Raw genomic sequence first — 25,124 nt, 5'->3', positions numbered from 1 at the left:
TTTCCAAATGAGTGGAACAGAATCTTTTTTAGAAAATGGAGGAACAACTTCAGTAATTGAAAACATTTTCTATTTTACTCTTGGTGGGTTCCAAAATCTGAAAAGAACTCTCAAGGGACTTCCAAAACTTCTCAAATAAAGTTAAATGGCTATTACGGCCCACATATTCAAAAGAGAAAATGAGCTGAATCTTTAGATGTGAAAATTGGAAGACCTTGTGGGTACCACCTAGTTCCCCTACTCATTTTACTCAGGGAACAACTGAGGCCCAGAGCTGTTAAGAGGCCTGTCTGGTCAAACAGATAAGAAGCACCAGAGCTACTAAAACCAGCTCTCCCTGCCCATGTCCCTTCTTGACCGGGCCTCTTCTTGTCTGCAACTCTCCCTTATGAGCACAAACTTAAAAAAAAAATTTAGCATTTCCCCGGTGGTATTGTGAATAAGAATCTGCCTGCCAATGCAGGGGACAAGGGTATGATTGCTGGTCCAGGAAGATTCAACATGCCTTGGAGCAACTAAGCCCCTGCCACAACTACTGAGCCCCTGCACACTAGGGCCTGTGCCCCCCACCAAGAGAAGCCACTTCAAGAAGTCAATGCACCACATCTAAGGAAAGCCCTCGTTGCAATGAAAGACCCAGCACAACCACCAAAAAAAAAAAAAAAATGGCTTCAGATACATACTAAGGGCATAAGAAGGAGGTGCTGAATGGTTGCAAAGAATTTCCAGTTTTAATTCTTTCTTTGGGCATTGCAGGAATCCAATCTATGCCTGGGGGAAGCTTCTTGCTGAAATAAGCACTGCGGGTGCCATATTCCAGCTGTGAGTCACAAACAGCACAGGAAGCCCCTTAATGAGGTTTTTCTGAGTGAGAGGAGAATTCTTAAGGGCGAGGAAAGAGGTGCAGACATTTTTGAAACTGCAATAAACAGCTGAAATGAACAGAATCCACGAGTACTAACCACGTGTAATGTCCAATGGGCAGAACAGAGACATTTCAGGCACAATTCTCTCCTTGCACATTTAGAATCCAGTCCCCCAGGACAGGAGACATGCTTCTGAGACATGTTTTGCAGTCTGTGGGTGTGGGTGTCTGTGTGTACACGTGGGCACACATGTGAATTTGTAAGAGATCCCTTTATGTTAAGAGCTCTTAGTTCCTGTCTATCTCATAAGTTGCAAATATTTCTCTCCTGCTTTGTCTTTTAATTTGTTTTTCTCTTCTGAAGTATTTCATTGTCATATGTGATCATATCCATCAATCATTTTTTCTGTGTGGTCTAAGTTTTTGTGTGATGACTCAATGTCCTTCTCTACTTCAGTTTTCATCAGAATTTTTTCCTAATACTTCTGTAAACTTAAATATTTAAACTAAAATATTTAAACATCCAAAATTTTCTTTGGGTGTAAAATGTGAGGTAGGGATCTAAGCTTTTACCGGGTTTTTTTTCGCCCTCAAAATAATTAATCAGTTATCACAATAACACTTGTTGACTAATTCCCTTCACACCCAGTAATGTTTTATAGAGCTGCAGGCTGGGAGGATATATACTTCCTTGCTGTTGCTATTGAAAAATACATGTGCAAATTTATGACCCTCTTCCCTTCAAAAGATGGAATTTAATTCCCCTCCTCTTGAGTGTCAACTGCCTTTGTAACTTTTAATTGAATAAAGTGTTTTTTAAATCTTCAGTCCCACTTATTCAAGAACCTGACCCCTGAAGCCCTTGAAGAAGCACTGTCTCAATGTAAACCATCACAGGAGGCCAAGAGTTCTTCTCAGCCTCAGAGCAGGGTGTTTCCCTGGACTTGGGGGGTAGAACTGGCTGCCCCTGACTACTACCACCTGGACCTTCATATGGATCTGCTTTTCCCTGAATCTCGCAAAGTGCCTCTTGAATTGTCTCATCGGTGTCTTGCTATAAGCCCCTTCTCTTAGGGTGCTCAGGTCCAGGCCAAAGGAGTAGACAGGAGGCACAAGCCCCTCTATTTACTTATAGACACTTATTCTCCCTTCACAGAGCAAATGTCCCGCATAAACGCATGGAGACCTATAGGGGCTACTAGGGGTGTGGATCATCAGCATGAAGAGCAGCTAATCACGGTGCTCTGCCAGCCCCATTCCTAACCTAACCTGAGAGCCCTCTGGTCTCTCTGACTCTTTGAGTTAGCATTTGTCTTCTCACAGAGCTTTCCTGTCCTTGCTCCAAGTATCCCTGGAGTATCCAAGTATCTCAAGAGTTCTTGGGAACCCAACAGCTCTCCCTCCTCCCCAAAGGAATGTGACCTGGTTGTGCTTTTGCAATATAGATGATCCAGCATTCTTAGGGACGCAGTGCCTTCTGCACTTTAGACCTAGGAAGGAGTAAGTTCTAGAGAGGATTCTCTTTCCTCTGACCTTCAAACTGGCATTCATTGATAGCAGGTTTTTGTTGTCAAGGGTGGGGAGGGAGCTGCTTAGGGTGACAATCTGACAGCCTTTAAATCATGCATATCAGTCTTTAAACAAGCAACTCCATGGTTAAAGAGACGGAGCCAAAGCAACAAAAGAATTTGAGTTTTCAGTCCCACTTATTCAAGACTCTGACCCCTGAAGTCCTTGGAGAAGCATCATCTCTGTGTAAACTATCATTGGAGGCCAAGAGTTCTTCTCAGGCCCAGGGCAGTGTTTCCTGAATTGAATGAAGAAGTTCAAACTACTGCACAATTGCATTCAACTCACACACTAGCAAAGCCATGCTCAAAATTCTCCAAGCCAGGCTTCAACAGTATGTGAACCGTGAACTTCCAGATGCTCAAGCTGGATTTAGAAAAGGCAGAGGAACCAGAGATCAAATTGCCAACATCCACTGGATCATAGAAAAAGCAAGAGTTCCAGAAAAAAAAAATCAACTTCTGCTTTATTGACTACGCCAAAGCCTTTGACTGTGTTCAGTTCAGTTCAGTTCAGTTCAGTCGCTCAGTTGTGTCCAACTCTTTGTGACCCCATGAACTGCAGCACACCAGGCCTCCCTGTCCATCACCAACTCCTGGAGTCCACCCAAACCCATGTCCATTGAGTCGGTGATGCCATCCAACCACCTTATCCTCTATCATCCCCTTCTCCTCCTGCCCTCAATCTTTCCCAGCATCAGGGTCTTTTCCAATGAGTCAACTCTTAGCATCAGGTGGCCAAAGTATTGGAGTTTCAGCTTCAACATCAGTCCTTCCAATGAACACCCAGGACTGATCTCCTTTAGGATGGACTGGTTGGATCTCCTTGCAGTCCAAGGGACTCTCAAGAGTCTTCTCCAACACCACAGTTCAAAAGCATCAATTTTTCGGTGCTCAGCTTTCTTTATAGTCCAACTCTCACATCCATACATGACCACTGGAAAAACCATAGCCTTGACTAGATGGACCTTAGTTGGCAAAGTAATGTCTCTGCTTTTTAATATGCTGTCTAGGTTGGTCATAACCTTCCTTCCAAGGAGTAAGCGTCTTTTAATTTCATGGCTGCAATCATTACCTGCAATCATTTTGGAGCCCAGAAAAATAAAGTCAGCCACTGTTTCCCCATCTATTTGCCATGAAGTGATATAGGTTTCCCAAGAGGCAGGTCAGATGATCTGGTATTCCCAGCTCTTTCAGAATTTTCCAGTTTATTGTGATCCACACAGTCAAAGAGAAATCTGTATGCAGGTCAGGAAGCAACAGTTAGAACTGGACATGGAAAAACAGACTGGTTCCAAATAGGAAAAGGAGTACGTCAAGGCTGTATATTGTCACCCTACTTATTTAACTCATATGCAGAGTACATCATGAGAAATGCTGGGCTGGAGGAAGCACAGGCTGGAATCAAGATTGTCAGGAGAAATATCAATAACCTCAGATATGCAGATGACACCACCCTTATGGCAGAAAGTGAAGAAGAACTAAAGAGCCTCTTGATGAAAGTGAAAGAGGAGTGAAAAAGTTGGCTTAAAACTCAACATTCAGAAAACTAAGATCATGGCATCTGGTCCCGTCACTTCATGGCAAATAGATGGGGAAACAGTGGAAACAGTGGCTGACTTTATTTTGAGGGGCTCCAAAATTACTGCAGATGGTGACTGCAGCCATGAAATTAAAAGACGCTTACTCCTTGGAAGGAAAGTTATGACCAACCTAGATAACATATTAAAAAGCAGAGACATTACTTTGCCAACAAAGGTCCGTCTGGTCAAGGCTATGGTTTTTCCAGTGGTCACGTATGGATGTGAGAGTTGGACTATAAAGAAAGCTGAGCACAGAAGAATTGATGCTTTTGAATTGTGGTGTTGGAGAAGACTCTTGAGAGTCCCTTGGACTGCAAGGAGATCCAACCAGTCCATCCTAAAGGAGATCAGTCCTGGGTGTTCATTGGAAGGACTGATGTTGAAGCTGAAACTCCAATACTTTGGCCACCTGATGCTAAGAGTTGACTCATTGGAAAAGACCCAGATGCTGGGAAAGATTGAGGGCAGGAGGAGAAGGGGACGACAGAAGATGAGATGGTTGGATGACATCGCCGACTCAATGGACATGAGTTTGAGTAAGCTCTGGGAGTTGGTGATGGACAGGGAGGCCTGGCGTGCTGCGATTCATGGGGTTGCAAAGAGTCAGACATGCCTGAGCAACTGAACTGAACTGAACTGATAGGTTATCAGAAGATACTGGGTGTAATTCCCTGTGCTATGGGGCTTCCCTGGTGGCTTAGTGGTAAAGAATCTGCCTGAGCAGGAGACGGAGGTTTGATTCCTGGATCAGGAAGATCCCCTGGTGAAGGAAATGGCAACCCACTCCAGCATTCTTGCCTGGGAAATCCCATGGACAGAGGAACCTGGCAGGCTATAGTTCATGGGATCACAAAAGAGTCAGACATGATTTGGCAACTAAAACAAACCAAAATGAAAAGCCCTGTGCTATACAGTAAATCGTTATTGCTTACCTATTTTATGTACAGTAGTTTGCATCTGTTAATCCCATACTCCTAATTTGTCCCTTCCCCACCTACCTTTCCCCTTTGGTAACCATAAGTTTGCTTTCTATGTCTATGAGTCTGTTTCTGTTTTGTATAGACTCAACTGTATTGTTTTTTAGGTTCCACAAATAAGTGATATCACATAGTATTTGTCTTTGTCTGACTTATTTCACCAAGCAAGTATTCTCTAGGTCAAGGATGCCCTTTATAACATAGTTTACAATAGTGAAAAATTGCCAAGACCCTAACTGCTCAAAAGTAAGGGGATTCCCACACCTATGGTCAATTTACCTTAAACCAAGGAGGCAAATATTTACAACGGGGAAAAGACAGTCTCTTCAGCAAGTAGTGTTAGGAAAGTTGGACAGCCCCATGCACGTCAACTAACTTAGAACATACTCTTACACATACACAAAACATACACAAAATAAACTCAAACACACAACATACACAAAAATAAACTCAAAATGACCTAAGGACTTAAATAAAAGACACAACAACATAAAACTTCTACAAAAGAACATAAGCAAAACATTCTCTGAGGTAAATCATACCAATGTTTTCTTAGGTCAGTCTCCCAAGGCAACAGAAATAAAAGCAAAAATAAAGTGGGACCTGGGGGGAGCCTGGTGGGCTGCCATCTGTGGGGTCGCACAGAGTCGGACACGACTGAAGCGACTTAGCAGCAGCAGCTGCAATCAAACTTATAAACTTTTGTACAGCAAAAGAAACCATAAACAAAACGAAAAGGCAACCCACAGAACAGAGGAAAGTATTTGCAAATGATGGGACTGACAAGGGGCTTCACTTCCAAAATATAAGAACAGTTCACACCAAATATCAAAAAAACAAACAACCCAAACAAAAAAATGAACAAAAGACCTAAACAGATCTTTCTTCAAAGAAGACATACAGATGGACAGCAGATACATGAGAAGATGCTCATCATAGCTAATTATTAGAGAAGTGCAAATCAAAACTACAGTGAGTTACCACCTTGCACCGTCACTTTAAGAAGTTACTTATGCCAGAGGCTTCCCTTGGGCCAGGTTTGGTTTTTTTCTTTTTTTTTTTTTTCAGGTTTGGGTTTTAAAACTACTTTTCATTAGATAACCAACCAGTAGCCCCTGTGGGCCTTAGTCTCTCCAGCTAAGAAATTTACAAAGAACTTACCTTAAAGGTTTGTGTGAGGATTAAATGAAACAAAATGTGTAAAGTTCTTAGAACAGTGTGCAGGACCACGTAAAAGCTCAATAAATATTGGCTGTTATTTATAATGCTTTACGTAGGTATCCTTACTTACTGTCCCTGTTCTTTTCTTTTTTTGCTATGGTGGTAAAATATACATAAAACTTATCATTTTAACCATTTTAGAGTAATTAGTTCAGTGGCATTAAGTACAGTCACACTGGTGGGCCAGCATCACCACCATCCTTATCCAGAACTTTTTCCACCTTTCCAAACTGAAACTTCATACCCACTAAAAAATAACTTTCTATTTCTCCCTTCCTCTGGTTCCTGGCAACCACCATACTACTTTCTATCTATGGATTTACAAGTCTAAATACCTAATATAAATGGAATTATATATTTATCTTTTTGTGACTGGCTTATTTCACTTAGCCATAATATCTTTAAGGTTCCTCCATGTTATAGCATGTGTCAGAATTTCCTTCCTTTTCAAGACTGAATAATATTCCATCATATATATATACCACATTTTGTTTATCCCTGGACACTTGGGTAGTTTCTACCTTTTGACCACGGTGAATAATGCTGCTACAAACATGGGTGTACAACCATCATTTCAAATCTTTGCATTTAACTCTTTGGGATATACATCAAAGAGTGGAATTGCTAGTTCATACAGTAATTCCATTTTTAATTTTTTTTTGAGGAACTGCCATACTGCATTCCCATAGCAATGCACCATTTTACATTCCCACCACAAGAGTTCTAATTTCTTCCCATTCTCACGGAAACTTACTACTTTTTTTTTTACAGTAACCATCCTAACGGGTGTGAGCTGGTATTTCACTGAGTTTTATTTGCATTTCCCTGCTGGTTAGTGATGTTGAGCATCTTTTCCTGTGCTTATTGGCTATTTGTATATCTTCCTTGGAGAAATGTGCATCTAAGTCCTTTGCTCACTTTTTAATTTGAGCTGTTTGTATTGTCCTCAGAGGTTAAAGTGTCTGCCTGCAATGCGGGAGACCTGGGTTCGATCCCTAGGTCAGGAAGATCCCCTGGAGAAGGAAATGGCAACCCACTCCAGTATTCTTGCCTGGAGAATCCCATGGACAGAGGAGCCTGTTGGGCTAAAGTCCATGGGGTCGCAAAGAGTCGGACACGACTGAGCAACTTCACTCACTCACTCACTCATAGCAAGGTATCTTACATGAGTTTATTCCTTTCTTCCCATAATGCTCCCAGAGCCTCCTCTTAATGCCCCAAGGCACCTCAGACTGATAAAAGAAATCTGCAACAGTAGCTAGAAACATGAAATAAACAAATGCAGAAAGGGAAGGGAAGGCCAGCTAAGAAGATAAACAAACTAGCTCTAATTCTCTCCAGCCAGTCCTTACTAAATTAGCCACAAAATGTCAGCGCCTCAGATTCAATGTGAAGTGATTTATATAAATTTCACTTTTGAACCTGACAAGAGGAATGAGTCTTTGCACATTAGGAGCACCCTTCCTGATCTCCCCACAATGGAACAGCAGCAGCAAGCACCAGAAAACATGAGAAAAAGAGTGAGGGGCCTGGAAAGATGTTAGGTCCTGTGCAAGCAGCTTCCAGGGTGCAGAAACACGTCTGGGGGAAGAAACAGAAACAGTGATTGCTCCCCCATCACGATCTCCAGAGGCAGAATCTTAGAACACAACATAGGAAGGTAATGTTAATAAGGCAAGTGCAACCATGATGAAAAGTTGTATAGGGAAGACAAGTGAGAATAAAATCAGGAGATCCCCTAAAATGACAGCCATCCAAGAGACACTTTTTAAGCATACTTGCTCTTCTGATAGTAACCCCAGCCCTGCCCAGGTTCCCTCCTCTAGAATTTGAATAGGACTATAACTCTACACCAGGAACACACTAAATGCAGGCTCCCAGGCACCGTATTCAGAGATGCATCCTTAGTGGGTCCAGGTGGGGCCTGAGGATCTGTATTTTAGCTCCGCTGCCCAAGATGAAAGCTGTGTTGATGGTTAGAACCCATATCTTGAACACTTCTGGATATTCTCAGCGGCAGAGATTCCCCTGGGCTATCTCCAGTCTGTGGGACAGCCATCATAGTCTCTATTCCCTTCTCCTTCCCCCAATACTGGGAATGATTCCTGTGATGATGAACAGAAAAATTAGGGGACAATGACTTATTATCCCATGACCCAGGACTCTTCCTTCCACAAAAGAATTTGCTAAAAGATGTTTTCACTTTTCAGGTACTTGTAAGTATTTGTTTGCTAGATTAAGAGTGTAATAACTTTGGAAGATGGCATTCAGGGGAGAGATGGGGAGCATTTAAGATCCATGGCAAACTGAACCTCGCTGAGTAATGAAGATAATATGAGAATCACAAGCCAAAGGTAGAGAGAACAGGATTTTGTTTACACACTTGTCAAGAACACATCCGTTTGTAATTGTAATAATAATGACTCATGAGCCAGGCCCTATGCTAAGTACTTTACTTGATTTAAACATATATTTACATAAGTAAACATGAACAAAAGAAAAACCGAGGCTGTATTTACAGATGATTACAAGTCAGTCAAGCAATGTAGCCTTGTGTTTTAGCAAGTTCTAGACAGCCTCAGGTTCAAGTCCTGGTCTATCATTCATTAACTGTATGACCTTAGCAAGGAAGATCTCCAGGTCTTAGCAGGTACATCTGAGAAATAAGGCAGCATGTACATCACAGGCCTGTTCATTCAGTTAAAGAACATGATACGTGCAAAGCTCTTAGCACAGTCCTCAGTCTGTGGTAAAACCAGCTTATAAGTATTTTTAATGGTTGCTATTATCATTGTTGCTGCCTGAGTAGAGTTTGAGTCCCCTATACTAAAGGAGAGCAAGAGTTGAGCCTATAACCAGTTCTGACTTCACACATTCCCACCAAGATGCAAAGGAATATAGGGGACACTGCCAGGCCAGTGTCATCACCAAGGTGTAAACAGAGCTGGAAACAACCTGTTCACCAGTTATTTATGCCAGATGACTCCCCCTGCACAGACAGTGCATCCTAGAAATTGCAGAGATCCATAAGGTAGATGTGAGGTCACTTTAAGAATGAAAGGAAGTAGTGGAGAGCCCAGTACAGAGTAAATATTCAACCATTATTAGACATTGTTATTATCTCTAATTTATAAGATATCTGCTATGGTGTCTCTAAAAACAAGACCTCAGCAATAGTCATTCGTATTGAGCACCTACTCCAAGAGCCGTCTCTTGGGTCTGCATGCTGAATACCTTCACCTTTTCCTGATGACAGCATCTCATTTTTCTCTGGGGAACTTCCTCCCTCCACCCTAGTAGGTAGACCGTCCTGTGGCTCTAGGAGGGCTGCCCATCACAATGCTCTATTCCAGCTCCTGACAGTCATTACTAAATCATTCCAGGGCTTCCCTAGTGGCTCAGTGGTCAAGAATCCGTCTTTCACTGAAATGTTGTGAACTGGTTGGCCTCCAACTAATAAAAAAAAAAAAAAAAAAAAAGAATCCGTTTTTCAATGCAGGAGACACAAGTTCAATCCCTGATCCAGGAAGAACTCACATGCCATGGAGCAACTAAGCCTGTGCACCACAATTACCGAGCCGGTTCTCTAGAGCCTGGGGGCCACAACTACTGAGCCCATGTGCTGCAACTGCCGAAGCCCAGGCACCCTAGAGCCTGTGCTCCACAACACGAGAACCCACCACAATGAGAAGCCCATGCACAGCTAGAGAGTAGCCCCTGCTCGCTCCAAGTAAAGTCCACGCAGCAATGAAGATCCAGCGCAGTCAAAAATAAAATAATAAAATTATTTTTAAAAAATTAAAAAATAATAGTTCCTGACTAACCAGCCAGAGGTCACCAAGCAGCAAGGTGGGGCATCCAGAGGACCTGAGGAAGGACTGCAGTTCTTCTGTGTAAGTTTTGGGTTCCACCTCAAGGATTCCAAGGAGAGTCAAGGAGAAGTGGAAATCAGTTCTGGACTGGTTGCTATTTTGGTCTCAGGATTAAGAAAAGCACAGGTTAACTAGGGATGGAGTGCTGTCATGAGGTGAGGGCTCGGAGCAGTTAGTTATTCTCAGTAAGAGATGAGAATAACAAAGCAGGCCTTTGCTTTTGCCTTTTGTCAGAAGTCAGAAAGCAGCAGTCATCCCAAGAGAGGTCCTTGTGGCATGTCACAACTGCTGCCCGACTGTGGGAGAAACACAAAGCTGTGGCTTTGCAGCTGACTTTATCTCCCCTGTCCTCCCAGACAACTTTACTTCGCAGTCCAAGCTGATCTTCACTGTCAGCCTCAACTGTGGCTTTGTACAAAGACACCCGTCCTCAAAACACTTGACTGTCATTTGCTAGAAAATTATCCTAATGAGAAGTCAATCCTCTGATGATTATGATGGGAAGGAACCCCCTGGTTGCAAAGCTCAAGCTGCTGTGATAAGGGAGAACTCTGCCACACCAACAAAGGTTGCAGCTGGATCGTCCAAGGCAGAGCCCCAGGGGAGGCCCAGCTACAAGCTGCTGGTGCCGAGATGCCCATCACTGGCTGGCCTCTCCCAGTCTCCCAGAGGACTGACTGTTTAAGCTACTATTTTCATTCCAGGAACTACCCCAGTCTTTTCCCAGTAATCTGTATTATACCAAGCCACTGAGTTTGTTTCTTACCACCCCAGAACCCTAAGTGGCCTACCTCTATGAGCCCTATGTTGGCTGCTGGGGATAGAAAGAAAGAACAGGCAGGCCTACCTGGATGTGCTCACTGACTTCTTGTGACTAAAGGGAGTGATTATTCTCATGACAAAAAGAGAGTCTTCCCTTTGCAAAATAATTCACTTCTGGGTCCTCCCATCCCTCATTTTGTAAACTTCATGATGGCTTACTCTATCCCCAGTGCCTGGCCCACAAGAAGCCCTCAGTGGATTCACTGAATGAATGATGGATAATGTGATCATCTCCATTTCTAAAGATAAGGAAAATGAAGCTTATAACTCATTTGGTGGTGGTTTAGTTGCTAAGTTGTGTCTGACTCTTGCAACCCCATGGACGGTAGCCCGCCAGGCTCCTCTGTCCATGGTATTTTCCAGGCAAGACCACTGGAGTGTATTGCCATTTCCTCCTCCAGGGGATCTTCCCGACCCTGGAATTGAACCTGAGTCTCACTCATTGCAGGCAGATCCTTTACCAACTGAGTTACAAGGGAAGCCCAACTGCCCCCCAGGGAAAAGGCTCAATCAGTCCAGAGAGAACAGTAAGTGGTAGAGCAGAGATTCAAAACCAGATCAGCTTGAGTCTTCCCTCCACTACGCCACACTATGTTTCACTTATCCACCCAAAAAAGGAATTCTCCTCTTCTTGGATAGGAGAAATTCCAAGATACCAAGGAAATATTCTAATTTCAAAACATCACACCATGATTTGGCAGGTCCTCTAAGAGCTAAGCAGGATTACCATATGTCCCAGCAATCCACTCCTAGGTATATACCCAAAGACCTGACAACCCTACCCAAATGAGCACATGTACACACATGTTCACGGCTGCACTATAGCCACAAGAAGGAAACAGCCCAAATATCCATCAATGAATGAATGGGTAAACAAACTGGCAGATGCATACAAGGAATCTGTTATTTTGCCATAAAGAGAAATGAAGCACTGACATGTTACGTGAATAAACCTTGAACATATATGTTACAGGAAAGACACCACACACCAAAGGTCGTATACTGTATGATTTGACTTATATGAAATAGCCAGAATACATAAATTCACAGAGATAGAACACAAGAGTTGGGGGTTTTCAGGGTCGAGGGGAGGAGGAAATGGAGAAAAACTGCTTCATGGGTAGGGAGTTTCCTTTTGGGGGGATGAAAATGTTTTGGAACTAAATAGAGGTGATGATTACATAACAAGATGAGTGTTCTAAATGCCACTGAATTGTTCACTTTAACACGGTTAATTTTGTTATGTGAATTTTACCTAAATTTAAAAAAAAAGTCATATTCCAGGAGCTATGCAGACACTCAGGAACACCAAATGTTTCCCAAGACACTTATGCTTGATGCTGTTCATGTGATGGAGAAGTCCTCTTTTGGAGGAAGTATGGTCAAACAGCTGGAGTACAGACAGCCTCAATTCAAACCCCAGATCAAGTACTTACGTCATGAACTTGGGTGAATTTCTAAACCTCTGGATGCTGGTCTTCTCATCAGTAAAACTGGAATAAGAGTATCTACCTCGTTCAGTTCAGTTCAGTTCAGACGCTCAGTCATGTCTGACTCTTTGCGACCCCATGAACTGCAGCACACCAGGCCTCCCTGTCCATCACCAACTCCTGGGGTTTACCCAAACCCATGTCCATTGAGTCGGTGATGCCATCCAACCATCTCATCCTCTGCCATCCCCTTCTTCTCCTGCCCTCAATCTTTCCCAGCATCAGGGTCTTTTCCAATGAGTCAGCTCTTCACATCAGGTGGCCAAAGTATTGGAGTTTCAGCTTCAACATCAGTCCTTCCAATGAACACCCAGGACTGATCTCCTTTAGGATGGACTGGTTGGATCTCCTTGCAGACCAAGGGACTCTCAAGAGTCTTCTCCAACACCACAGTTCAAAAGCATCAATTCTTTGGTGCTCAGCTTTCTTTATAGTCCAACTCTCATATCCATACATGACTACTGGAAAAACCATAACCTTGACTAGATGGACCTTAGTTGGCAAAGTAATGTCTCTGTTTTTTAATATGTTGTCTAGGTTGGTCATAACTTTCCTTCCAAGGAGTAAGCGTCTTTTAATTTCATGGCTGCAGTCACCATCTGCAGTAATTTTGGAGCCCCCCAAAATAAAGTTAGCCACTGTTTCCACTGTTTCCCCATCTATTTGCCATGAAGTGACGGGACCAGATGCCATGATCTTAGTTTTCTGAATGTTGAGCTTTAAGCCAACTTTTTCACTCTCCTCTTTCACTTTCATCAAGAGGCTCTTTAGTTCTTCTTCACTTTCTGCCATAAGGGTGGTGTCATCTGCATATCTGAGGTTATTGATGTTTCTCCCGCCAATCTTGATTCCAGCCTGTGCTTCCTCCAGCCCAGCATTTCTCATGATGTACTCTGCATATAAGTTAAATAAGTAGGGTGACAATACATAGCCTTGATGTACTCCTTTTCTGATTTGGAACCAGTCTATTGTTCCATGTCCAGTTCTAAATTGCTTCCTGACCTGCATACAAATTTCTCAAGAGGCAGGTCAGGTGGTCTGGTATTCCCATCTCTTTCAGAATTTTCCACAGTTTATTGTGACCCACACAAAGGCTTTGGCATAATCAATAAAGCAGAAATAGATGTTTTTCTGGAATTCTCTTGCTTTTTCGATGATCCAGTGGATGCTGGCAATTTGATCTCTGGTTCCTCTGCCTTTTCTAAAACCAGCTTGAACATCTGGAAGTTCACGGTTCATGTACTGCTGAAGCCTGGTTTGGTAGGGTTATTTTAAGGACTAAGTGAGATAATAATGCATGCAAAGCACTTGAACAATTCCTAGGACATGATAAATGCCCAGTAAATATCAGCTGCTATAATGATGATGATGGTCTCCTAGAATTGAGTTCACTGCTTCCAACCCCTCCATTTTCAAGTTTTCATCATACTTGCTCTCTAATACATTTTATGCTACAGAGATGTTTCTGCCAGGAAAGGAGCTATTCTCCTCAGAGCAGACTGATTCCCTAGAGAAGACATCTTCAGCAATGAAATTCCAAATATGTTCTGTAGGACCCTTCCTGGTTTTTATCTCCATCAGCAGTGGAGAACTCCCAGGAAGTGAGTCCGACACAGAATCATTAGAGCGGTTCCTGTTCCCTTTGGCTGCCTGGGTAATTTAGTGCACTTATTGTTAGCTCTGTTTCTGTCATTTGCTACGTGGGATGACACTGCTCCACTCCCAGCCTCAGGCTATTTCCTGTGCTCTGTGATGTGGAGATTTGGAGCTGTGGGAGACATCCCACACAACTGGTTGGCCAACCTCAGATGTCCACCCTGGTCCAGATGGGTCACTAGGCTCAAAAAACATCCTGTCCACACCCTAAACATATCAAACCTGTGCCTCTCACAGGTCATACATTTGATATTTAAAAAGTAATTATTTCAAAAATAATTTAAAGTGTTTAATATATAAAAGGATATGCCATGAAAAGGAAGTCTCTTCTGCTCCCTGCCCTTCAGTCTCTCAGCCTTTCAGTTTTTCTCCTCCAAGATCATCATGTTTCCTATATACCCTTCCAGAGACAGGATGCTCATATAGGAACATATACTTATTCCTCCTTCTATAACGCCCACGCATACTCTACCATAAATGATACCTTACAAGGAGTTGGCATCTTGTTTTCTTTTTTGAATACCATAATATTTATTAAGGAAATTAAATCCTTTTTTCCAAAAGACAAAAAAAAAAAAAAAAAAAGTCTTCCCAGAAATACAACTATAGGTCTGAATAGCTTCTCTGAGGAATCCTTGCAACTATCTAAGAAAGTGATACCCTAATCATCACATCTTGTTTTCTTTTCAAAAATTAGCTATCATGATAGTATTCATATTAGTTCATGGAACTTGATCTCATTTTAATGGTTGCACTGTATTCCATCTAAAAAGTATCCAAAGATTTATCCAGCACTTCACAACTGATTAATATTTAGGCTGTTTCCAGTATTTTCCTTTAACAAGCAGGCTACAATGAATGCTTTTCGGGAAGGAAATGAGAATTCAACTTCCTTCTGATGAGGTGTGGCTTCCTCCTCTTCCCTGAGCACTTTGCTTATACGGTTGCCTATACAGACAGGATGTGTTCATTACTTTGTCCTGGACACCCTGAATGTCTTGTATTCAGCTTTTTCCAATAAAGTACAAAAATACATCAGAGCTATTTTTTCTCCACAGTAACTGGTGCTTGAATCACTTAAATGGCAACACCAGCTGAAAAACGTTATCTCCACAAATAAAGATTCGGGCAACCTCTTATGATCTCCTGCAGGTTTGGTGGAGGGAAATGAAAGGCGTCACTGAGAATTAAATGTATTTATTTGCACATTCAGGAAAGGAGAACACTGTTCTTTGGCCATAGCCCCATGCCGTGAACAGTAACCACCGTTAATAAGAAACAGTGATTTTTTTTTTTTTTTTCCTCAAAACCAGCCAGTCAGCGACACCCTAACTTCAGTAACTATGCTTCTGCTTGTAAGCAAATTCAGGCCTGCCCCAAGCCTCCAAAAGCCAACCAATCAGTGACAGCGTCCATGTTAGACAACAGCCAATCAGCAAGCGTCTCACTCCCAGGACCTTTCTGGAAAGCCAGCCAGCCAAAGGCAGCCTTGCTCCACGGATACATTAACACAGCTGAAAAGTCCTTACATCCCTAAATACTTTCTCTTTTGAAAATCCACCAGACCCCGCTCCCAGGCTTCCCAGGCGCTTTCATAGAATCAGCTCCGGCTTTGCTGGAGGGACCTTGCCTTAAAAGTGCAGTTCCCACTTTCAGGCAAACAGGAAGTTCACCTTAAAAAAAAAATCATCAGACGTTAAATTCAATGTATGTTAGTTTGCAGTTTTGCAGCCCTTTTAACAGTTAGAGCCAGCTGTTTATAGTGAGAGTTTGAACCTGTGAATGACAGATGTAGTCTGTCACAGCTGTGAGATTATCAATCTCTGATTCTTGCAGTGGTTTTTATTACTTTTTTCAACCCTCCAGAAATATTTTTTTTCTTGAGGTATAAGAGACATAGAACATTAGTTTCAGGTGAACAACATAATATTTGCTATCTGTAAATATTGCTAAATGATCACCACAAGTCTAGTCAACAACTGTCACCATACAGTTAGAAAAATTTCTTTCTTGTGATGAGGGCTTTTCAGATTTACTCTTAGCAAGTTTCAAATATGCGATAAAGCTTAAAGTCATCAGGCTTTACATTACATCTCCATGACTTATTTACTTTATTGCTAGAAACTTGTACTTGTTGGCCCTTTTCACCCATTTCTCTTAATCCTTACTCCTTCACCTTATTCCTTAATCCTTAATCCTTCACTCCTTCACAGATTGGCAACCACCAATCTGTGCTCTATGTCTGTGAGCCTGGTTTTTTGTTGTTTTAAGTATGTGTCATAGGCTATTTTGTCTTTGTTTTATTTCAGTTAGCATAATGCCCTCAAGGTCCATCCATTTTGTTGCCAATGGCAAGATTTCATTCTTTTTATGACTGAATAATGTTCCATTGTGTAATCTATGCTGCATCATCTTTATTCATCCATTGATGGACACACAGGTTGTTTCTATATCTTGCCTGCTGTAAGTAATGCTGCAGTGAACACAGGGTTGCATACATCTGTTTGAATTAGTGTTTTCATTGTCTTCAAATAAATACCTTGGAGTGGAACTGCGGGATCATATGGCAGTTCTATTTTTTTTATTTTTTGAGGAACTTCCATACTGATTTCCATAATAGTTGCACCAGTTTACATTACCACAAACAGCGCAGGATTCCCTTTTCTCCACAGTCTCGATAACATTTGTTGTTTCCTACCATAACAGCCATTCTGTCGGGTGTGAGATGATACCTCATTGTGGTTTTGATTTGCATTTCCTGATGATTTAGTGGTATTGAGTATCTTTTCATGTACCTATTGGCCATCTGTATCTTATTTAGAAAAAATCTATTCAGATCCTCTACCCATTTTTTATATGGGATTGTTTCAGGCTTTTTTGCTATTTAGTTGTATGAGTTCCTTATATATTTTGAATATTAACACATCATCAGATATCTATTTTTGTGTATATTTGTGGTGGTGGTGATGATGGTTTACTTGCTAAGTCGTGTCTGACCATTTGCAACCCCATGACTGTAACTTACCAAGCTCTTGTCCATGGGATTTTCCAGGCAAGAATACTGGAGTAGTTGCCATTTCCTTCTCCAGGGGACCTTCCCAGCCTGGGGATCAAACTGGCATCTCTATATCTCCTGCATTGGCAGGAAGGTTCTTTACCACTAGCACCACCTGGGAAGCCCCCTTTTATGGCAGAACCAAATGCAAAGAATCACAGTGCAGAAATTATTTTTGTTTTGTGCAATATTTTTCTCATGAGAAAAACTTGTATATAAGGCAATTGCAAATAGAATGCCTTCCAGATGAGACTTCAAAAACAGTAGCAATTTTTTGCGACAGTCTTACCGAGTTAAGTTAATCACATGCACACTAAAACCAAAGGGACACAGGAAATTTTTGGAGGTGATGGATAAATCTATTAATTGTGGTGACTGTTCCCCAGGGAATGCATATGCCCATACATACTCATCAAATATATACATTAAATATATGTAGTTTTTGCATATATATTAAAAAGTTAATAATACTAACCAAAACCACAATGATCCGGAAGCAATCTAAGTGCCTACTGACAGATAAATGGATAAAGAATTTGTGGTATATATGTATATATAATGGATATTATTCAAGCATAAGAAAAGAATGAAATCTTGCCATTGGTGACAATATGGATGGACCTGGAGGGCATTATGCTACTTCAGATGGAGAAAAACAAATACTGTATGATTTCACTTATATGTAGAATTGTAATCTAAAAGTAAAACAAATGAACACACTTAGCAAAACAAACAGTCATAGACACAAAGAACAAAAGGTGATTGCCAGAGCAGAGAGAGGTGAGAGAATGAGAGATATAGGTGAGGGAGATTAAGAGGTATAAACTTCCAGTTACAAAATAAGAAATATGAAATATGAAATGTACAGTGTGAGGAATATAATCAATAATAATGTAATATCTTTATATGGTGACAGATGGTAACTAGAGTTATTGTGGTGATCATTTTGTAACATACAGAAGTATCAAATCACTATGTTGTGTACCAGGAGCTAACACAGTGTTGTAGGTCAATTGTACTTCATAACCAAACAAACTCAACATGTACACACTACTATATATAAAACATAATCAACAAGGACCTATTGTATAGCACATGGAACTCTACTCAATACTCTGTAATTACCTATATGGGAAAATAATCTGAAAAAGAATGAATATATGTATACGTATAACTGAACCACTATTCTCTACAACTGAAACTAACACAACATTGTAAATCATACACCTGAAACTAACACAGCATTATAAATCAACTATACTCCAGTATAAAAGTAAAGGGAAGGACTTCCTTGGCGGTTCAGTTGTTAAGACCCCGTGCTTCCACTGCAGGGGGCATGAGTTCGATCACAGGTCAGGGAACTAAGATACCCACAATCTGCACAACAAAAGCATGAATTAATTTAATTTAATTTAAAAAATTTTAAAAATCCAAAATATTTTCCCTCTTAAAAAAAGATAAATTACATGTGAGTGACAACCAATTCCAAGATCATTGCTAATTTAGTAAACACATCATTTTTATCATGAAGCTGTGGTTCACCAAAATATATATTTCTATTGACACAACAGAACAATTTTATCTTCAATGCTGGCTATTTTAACTAAATTTATAATTGTGTTTACATTACACTGAGCATGATTTCTCCTTAGCGAAAGTTCAATGGCCAAGGACAAGTTAACTTGGTTGTGACCACTAAGGAAATCATGTTAAAATGTAAACAGGAGTTCCCTGGTGGTCCAGTGGTTAAGAATCCACCTGCCAATCCCACATGCTGCAGGGCAACCAAGCCTGCTTCCTGCAACAACTGAAGTGAGAGCACCTAGAACCCATGCTCCACAAGAGAAGCTGATGCACCACAATGAAAGAGCAGCCCCTGCTTGCTGCAACTACAGAAAGCCAGAGCGCATCAATGAAGACCCAGGAGAGCCAAAAATAAATATGTAAAATTTTATAAATGTAAATGAAACATATATAGACTGTCACTTTTGGGAATTTTATAAGAAAATCCTGCAAAACAACGAGCTACTAAGAGCCAAATAAAAAAAAAAATAAAAAACAAACAAGAGCCAAATCACCAGGGAAATATAAAGAAAGAAAGAGGTCTCTAATTTGGATGCAATTTATTTCAGATAAACAAAAATATGCTTTTAGAGACACTTATCTGGTGGTACAGGAGGTAAGAATCCGCCTACCAATGTAGGGGACATGGGTTCGATCTCTGGTCCAGGATTCCACATGCCAAGAAAAAACTAAAGTCACAACTATGGAGCTCACATGCTGCAACTGCTAAAGCCCATGCAGTTAGAGTCTGTGCTCTGCAATAAGAGAACCCACTACGATGAGAAGACCATGCATCACAACTAGAAAGTAGCCCCCAGTCCCTGCTACTACAGAAAGCCCCACACAGCAACAAAGACGGTGCAGCCAAAAAAAAAAAAAAAATGCTTTTAGAATAAGTATATCTCAAGGAGGATTTTCTTTTATCTCAAAGTATATATGCATAAGAAAGTAGAAATGATTCAAATTTAACTGGGTATCCTGTTTATATTTCTTAAATCTGGAAACACTATTCCTCCAGCCTCTGTGGCTTCCTGTTTCTGATCATCCCTGTCTACAATGCCACCCTCCTCCTATTCAGTGACCAAATCCTAACTCTCTTTCAAGGCCCATCTCAAAACTCTAGTAATAATGATACCTTAGTGACAGCTAACTCAGTGCCAGGCACTGTTCTAAGTGCCTTACATGTATTAAATCATATATTCCTCCCTGAGGTAACTACTCTTGGCAATCTTAGTACATACCATAAGGCAGGTGTTATTTTTCCTATTTTATGGATGAAGCAATTAAGCAGAAAGAAATTAAGTGACTTCCCAAAAGTTACAATCGGTAAGTGGTAGAGCTGGGAATCAAAGTCAAACAGTGGCTCTGGCCTGCATTCGTGGATATGCCCCAGGTCTCTCCGGCTTTGATCTTCGTGGCTTTCTTGGGACTCTGAGCTGCTGTCCCATCTAATATCTGAACCACACAATCATGCAGCTTATTATACTGTCACCCCCTTGTGAAAGAGCCTGAAATTACTAAACTTGTTCACATTTCTTCGCTTAAAAGGAATTCTGCAATAGCCAAGAGGTAGAAGCAACCCAGTGTACCTGGGCAGATGAACAGATTAAAAGATATGTATGTATATATGTGTATATACACAACACACACACACAATGGAATAATTTTCAATCTTTTAAAAGAAGGACATTCTGACACATGCTACAATGTGGATGGAACTAGAGAACATATGCTAAGTGAAATAAGTCAGTTGCAAAAAGTCAAATGCCATATAATTCTTTGTATATGAGGGAACAAGAGTAAACAAATTGGTAGAGACAGAAAGTAGTGGCTGCATGGGCTCAGGGCAGGAGGAAATGGGGAGCTGTTGTCTAATGGGTATGCAGTTTCAGTTTTGCAAGATGAAAGAGCTGGATAGATGAGTTGTAAAACATGAGTGTACTAACCATACTGAACTGAACACTTAAAAATAATTAAGATGGTAAACTCTATGCTGTTTTTACCATAAACAGACTTTTTAAAACAGAGAAAAAGGAATTTTGCGTTTGCCTTCTTAGTCGCTCCCCTCTCACCTGCTCTCTAGGAAGCCAGTTTTTGGGAGTATCATATCTGGGTTTTTGGAATGAGAGAGAGAGGAAAAGAGAATAACTGGGAAGCCAAACTCTGGTATCTGCATCAAAAAAGACAGAAATTTACTGTAAGGAAAAGGAGAATGGATGTTGAAGGAAGGGTGAGGCAGTCACCTGCTTTGGCTGGTTATGTGTGATGGGGTGTTGGGGCAGATTTTTTTAGTTAGGAATTTAGAATGAGCAGTGGAAAAAGGTTTCCTGGTTAGCAGTAAAAGGAATGAGGCAAGGAGAATTTTAAAAGGTGCTCTGAGTTCTGATTTGGATTGTCTTTGATATTCCTCTAGAGACCTTAACAACAATTCTAGTTGCTTTTGGTCACCAGACTGTTTCTCTCAATATAACTCTGGTGAAAGAACAACAACAACAATAATATGGAATTAAACTGTAAAATGGACAGTATTTGGTTCCTAATCCATAAAAATGACAATTTTTGTATGATTCAACCTAATAAGTGCTATTTATGGAGCAGCTGCCATGTTCAGGCATAGTTCCAAATGCTTTACATGTGACAATCTATTTTAAACCACATGATAACCCTATGAAGTAGTTACCATGACTTTCCCTACTTCACAGTTGAGGAAACGGAGGCACAGAGATTAAGAAAACGTCCCAGCTAATAAGTAGCTGATCTAGTATCTGAACCCACTGGGCTCCACAGACAATGCTCTGAAACATGTGGAGTTTTGACTTTTATATGCAAGGTACTGAGCTAGGTGGTATGGGAAATGCAAAGATCAGTGAGAAAGTTGTGAGATCAGAAAGAAAGTGAGAAAGAGCTAGAGGAAATAGAGATTAAGACATGGCCTCAGATAATGAAAAGACAGCAAGTAACAGCAGAAGTCTTGGCAGGGGATTCACAAACATAGCAGAAGGCAGCACAATGTGGGAAGGTGTGGTCTGAGGAATGGAGAGTCATTGGTGGGTCAGCCGATGCACCTCCAGGCACGGGGGAGAGAAAACAGGGGTTGGATCTCTTGCTCAACATCTATCCACCTATGGAATTTTCCTGAGTGTGTTAGATATCTACTGCAGCATAACAAATTACTTCATAATGCAGCAGTTTTAAACAACAAATGCTTATTTCCTCACAGCTTCTGTGGGTCAGGAATTCAAGATTGACTTAGCTGAGTGATTCTGGTCCAGGGTCTCTCATAAGACTTCATTCAATATACTACTGATCAAAGTGGAGTGGTGCACTTGTAACAAGTGATGAACCTACACATTATAATCACCCAAAGTCCGGTTTACATCAGAGTTCACTCTTGTACATTACAAGGGTTTAGACAAAAGTACAATGAAGGACACGTATCCATCACCACAGTGTCACATAGAATATTTTCACTACCCTATAATCTCTGTACTCCACCCATTCATCCCAGCCTCCCTTGTTGTTTCCATTGTTTCCTGTTAATTCCTGGAAACTATCTTTTTTATTGTCTTCATACTTCTGCCTTTTCCAGAAAATCCTATGGTTGGAATATTATAATAATATGCAAAAATCCTCAACAAAATTCTAGCAAACAGAATCCAAAAGATCATACAGAATTAAACAGATCATCAGAATTAAAAAGATCATACATCATGGCCAAATGGGCTTTATCCCAGGGATGCAAGGATTCTTCAATATTTGCAAATCAGTCAATGTGATACACCACATTAACAAACTGAAAGATAAAAACCATATGATTATCTCAATAGATGCAGAGAAAGCCTTTGACAAAATTCAATACCCATTTATGATAAAAGCTTTCCAGAAAGCAGGTACAGAAGGAACATACCTCAACATAATAAAAGCCATATATGATAAACCCACAGCAAACATTATCCTTAATGGCAAAAAACTGAAAGCATTTCCCCTAAAGTCAGGAACAAGAGAAGGGTGCCCACTCTCACCACTACTATTCAACATAGTTTTGGAAGTTTTAGCCACAGCAATCAGAAAAGAAAAAGGAATAAAAGGAATATTATGATATATAGTCTTTTCAATAACACACATTTTAAGTTTCCTCCAGGTCTCATGACTTGATAGCACATTTCTTTTTAGCCCTTATTGTAATTATTGTTTTCAGTCACTAAGTTTTGGGATAATCTGTTATGCAGCAATAGATAGCTCAAAATTCTTCCAGAGTATCCCATAACTAGCCTCAGGGGGAAAAAGATATTTATTTTTGTATTCAGTCATTCACCCAACTTAAACCCAACAGAGTATATTTGGCTTCGGATATGGTTAGATCTAGACAGTTCAACTGATGTCAACCGGGCTTTGTGTCTGTTTTCTATTGGTTCTACATCCCTCACTGACAGCTCTAAACTTCCCTGGATTTTATTAGCAGAAAGATTCATACAGAAGAAAGGTGTCTCCTTTCTTCTGACTTGAGTCATCTGCTATAACAGTGAATCATGTTTTTGATCTTAAGTCACAGAAAACTCCACCAGCAGTGGCTTAAATAAATATCCCACACAGGTATTTATTATTTCCTTAGAGGAGGTCAGGAGTAGGAGGTCTAGCACTTGTCAAATATCAAAGACTTAAGTTCTTTCTATCCTCCAAGCTAGACTTCATGCTCATTGCCTCACAGTTATAATATGGTTTCCCTAGCACCAGGCATCACAACTGCCTTCATGACAGGAAGAAACGAAAAGGCGCAGAGACTATACAGGTGAACTCACAAACAAAAAAAGTGGGGTGAGGGGCGCACTCACAATTCTTTTAATTAGACAACTTTAGTTCCAAAACAAGAGGATGGAAGGATGAGTATGGGTAACAGTTTAAACCCAGGCATGGAGCGGGCGGAGCCTGAGGAGGGCAGAAGGTTAGATTAGAGATTATTTCAGAGCTCTGTAAGGAGGGGAGGAGGAAATAAGGGGTATCATGGGTCTATGATAATATAGTCAGCCACCGGTTTCCCAGGGGATTGCTTCAAGGACCCCCACAAATACCAAAATCCACACCAGCTCGTCTCTTACATAAAATGACACAGTATTTGCATATAACCTATATACAAACTCCTATATATTTTAATCACCTCTAGATAATTTATAATTCCTAAGACAACCTAAATATTATGTAAACAGTTGCCGGGCACACAGAAAAACACAAGTTTTGCTTTTTAGGAACTTTTAGAAATTATTTTTTGAATATTTTCTATCCAAGTTTGGTTGAATTTGTGCATGTGGAAACATGGACATGGAGGGCTCACTGTTTTTCATTTAATGCTCACAATAGCCACATGAGGTCAGTATTACTTAATTTCCACTCAATTCCCAAGTTCCAGAGAAGAAAATTAAGAATTGGGGAAGGGGAGTCATTGGTTCGAGTCACTCACTCAAGAAGTGGAATTTGGGAAGAACAGAATTCAAACCCAGGCCTTTCTGATTAGTCCCCATGCGGACTCCAGAGTCTCCAGAGTTAACAGACACCTGCACTGGTTCCCTACAGAAAGAGTAACTCTGGGGTGGTGGTGGTGGCTTAGTTGCTAAATTATGTCTGACTCCTGCGATCCCATGGACTATAGCCCACCAGGCTCCTCTGTCCACAGGACTGTCCAGGCAAGAATACTAGAGTTGGTTGCCATTTCCTTCTCCAGGGGATCTTCCTGATCCAGGGATTGAACCTGGGTCTTCTGCATTGCAGGCAGATTTTTTAAGGACTGAGCTATGAAAGAAGCCCAACTGTGGGGAAACAGGCCCAATTAAGGTCACTTCCTGGACCTATCAGGCAACTGACTAGCTGCTGACTCAGTTCAGTTCAGTCGCTCAGTCGTGTCCGACTCTTTAGCTTATTATCTAAAATAATAAGTGTTTGGAGATGGGGTGGGAACCTCAATGAGAAACATCTGCAATCCTCAGGCTGAGATGAGATTTCTAATTAAATTTAAAAAATAAATAAAGCAAAACAAACAAAAAAACCCTGCACCAACAGTGAAGCCAAAGAACAAGTACCCAGAACTTGTGTTAGCTGCACAGTCCGAGCTCATCAGGGTCTCACCAGAGGATGGAGCCGCAGTGGGGCTCAAAAGGAAAGGGGCGAGCCGAGTCAGGGGAACTGCAAGACATGGGCGCCCAGCTGTCTTGGGATGGCCCGTTCGGTATGTTCTCATTTCTGTAAAATATAATATAAGGATCTTAACGAAAATTTACTGAGGATGTAGTCTAAACTGTTAACACATTTATCTCAGGATGGAGGAATAGAGGAGATCAAGAGTTTATATTTTTCTCTAGTTGATACTGCTGCAAAGATTGACCTTTTTTTCCCCCCTAGAGGCAGAAAAAAATCCAATTATATTGAAAACAAACAAAAAGCACTACTATCTAGGTAAAGAA

General features: G+C 41.0%; 1 protein-coding gene across 1 annotated transcript in view; it reads right to left on the bottom strand.

Moving 5' to 3' along the window:
* Nucleotides 1-25,124, bottom strand: part of LOC136158329 (uncharacterized) — a 64,184-nt gene that overhangs the window by 38,455 nt on the left and 605 nt on the right. Inside the window, exon 2 of the mRNA XM_065920127.1 lies at nt 24,790-24,903. Coding sequence (XP_065776199.1) covers nt 24,790-24,903 — 114 coding nt within the window. The remainder of the gene's footprint in view (nt 1-24,789; nt 24,904-25,124) is intronic.

This window comes from Muntiacus reevesi, chromosome 1 (genome assembly GCF_963930625.1).
Source record: "Muntiacus reevesi chromosome 1, mMunRee1.1, whole genome shotgun sequence".
Taxonomy (NCBI): domain Eukaryota; kingdom Metazoa; phylum Chordata; class Mammalia; order Artiodactyla; family Cervidae; genus Muntiacus; species Muntiacus reevesi.
Note: the sequence above shows the minus strand (reverse complement) of the source record. Positions and strands in the feature narration are given on the sequence as shown.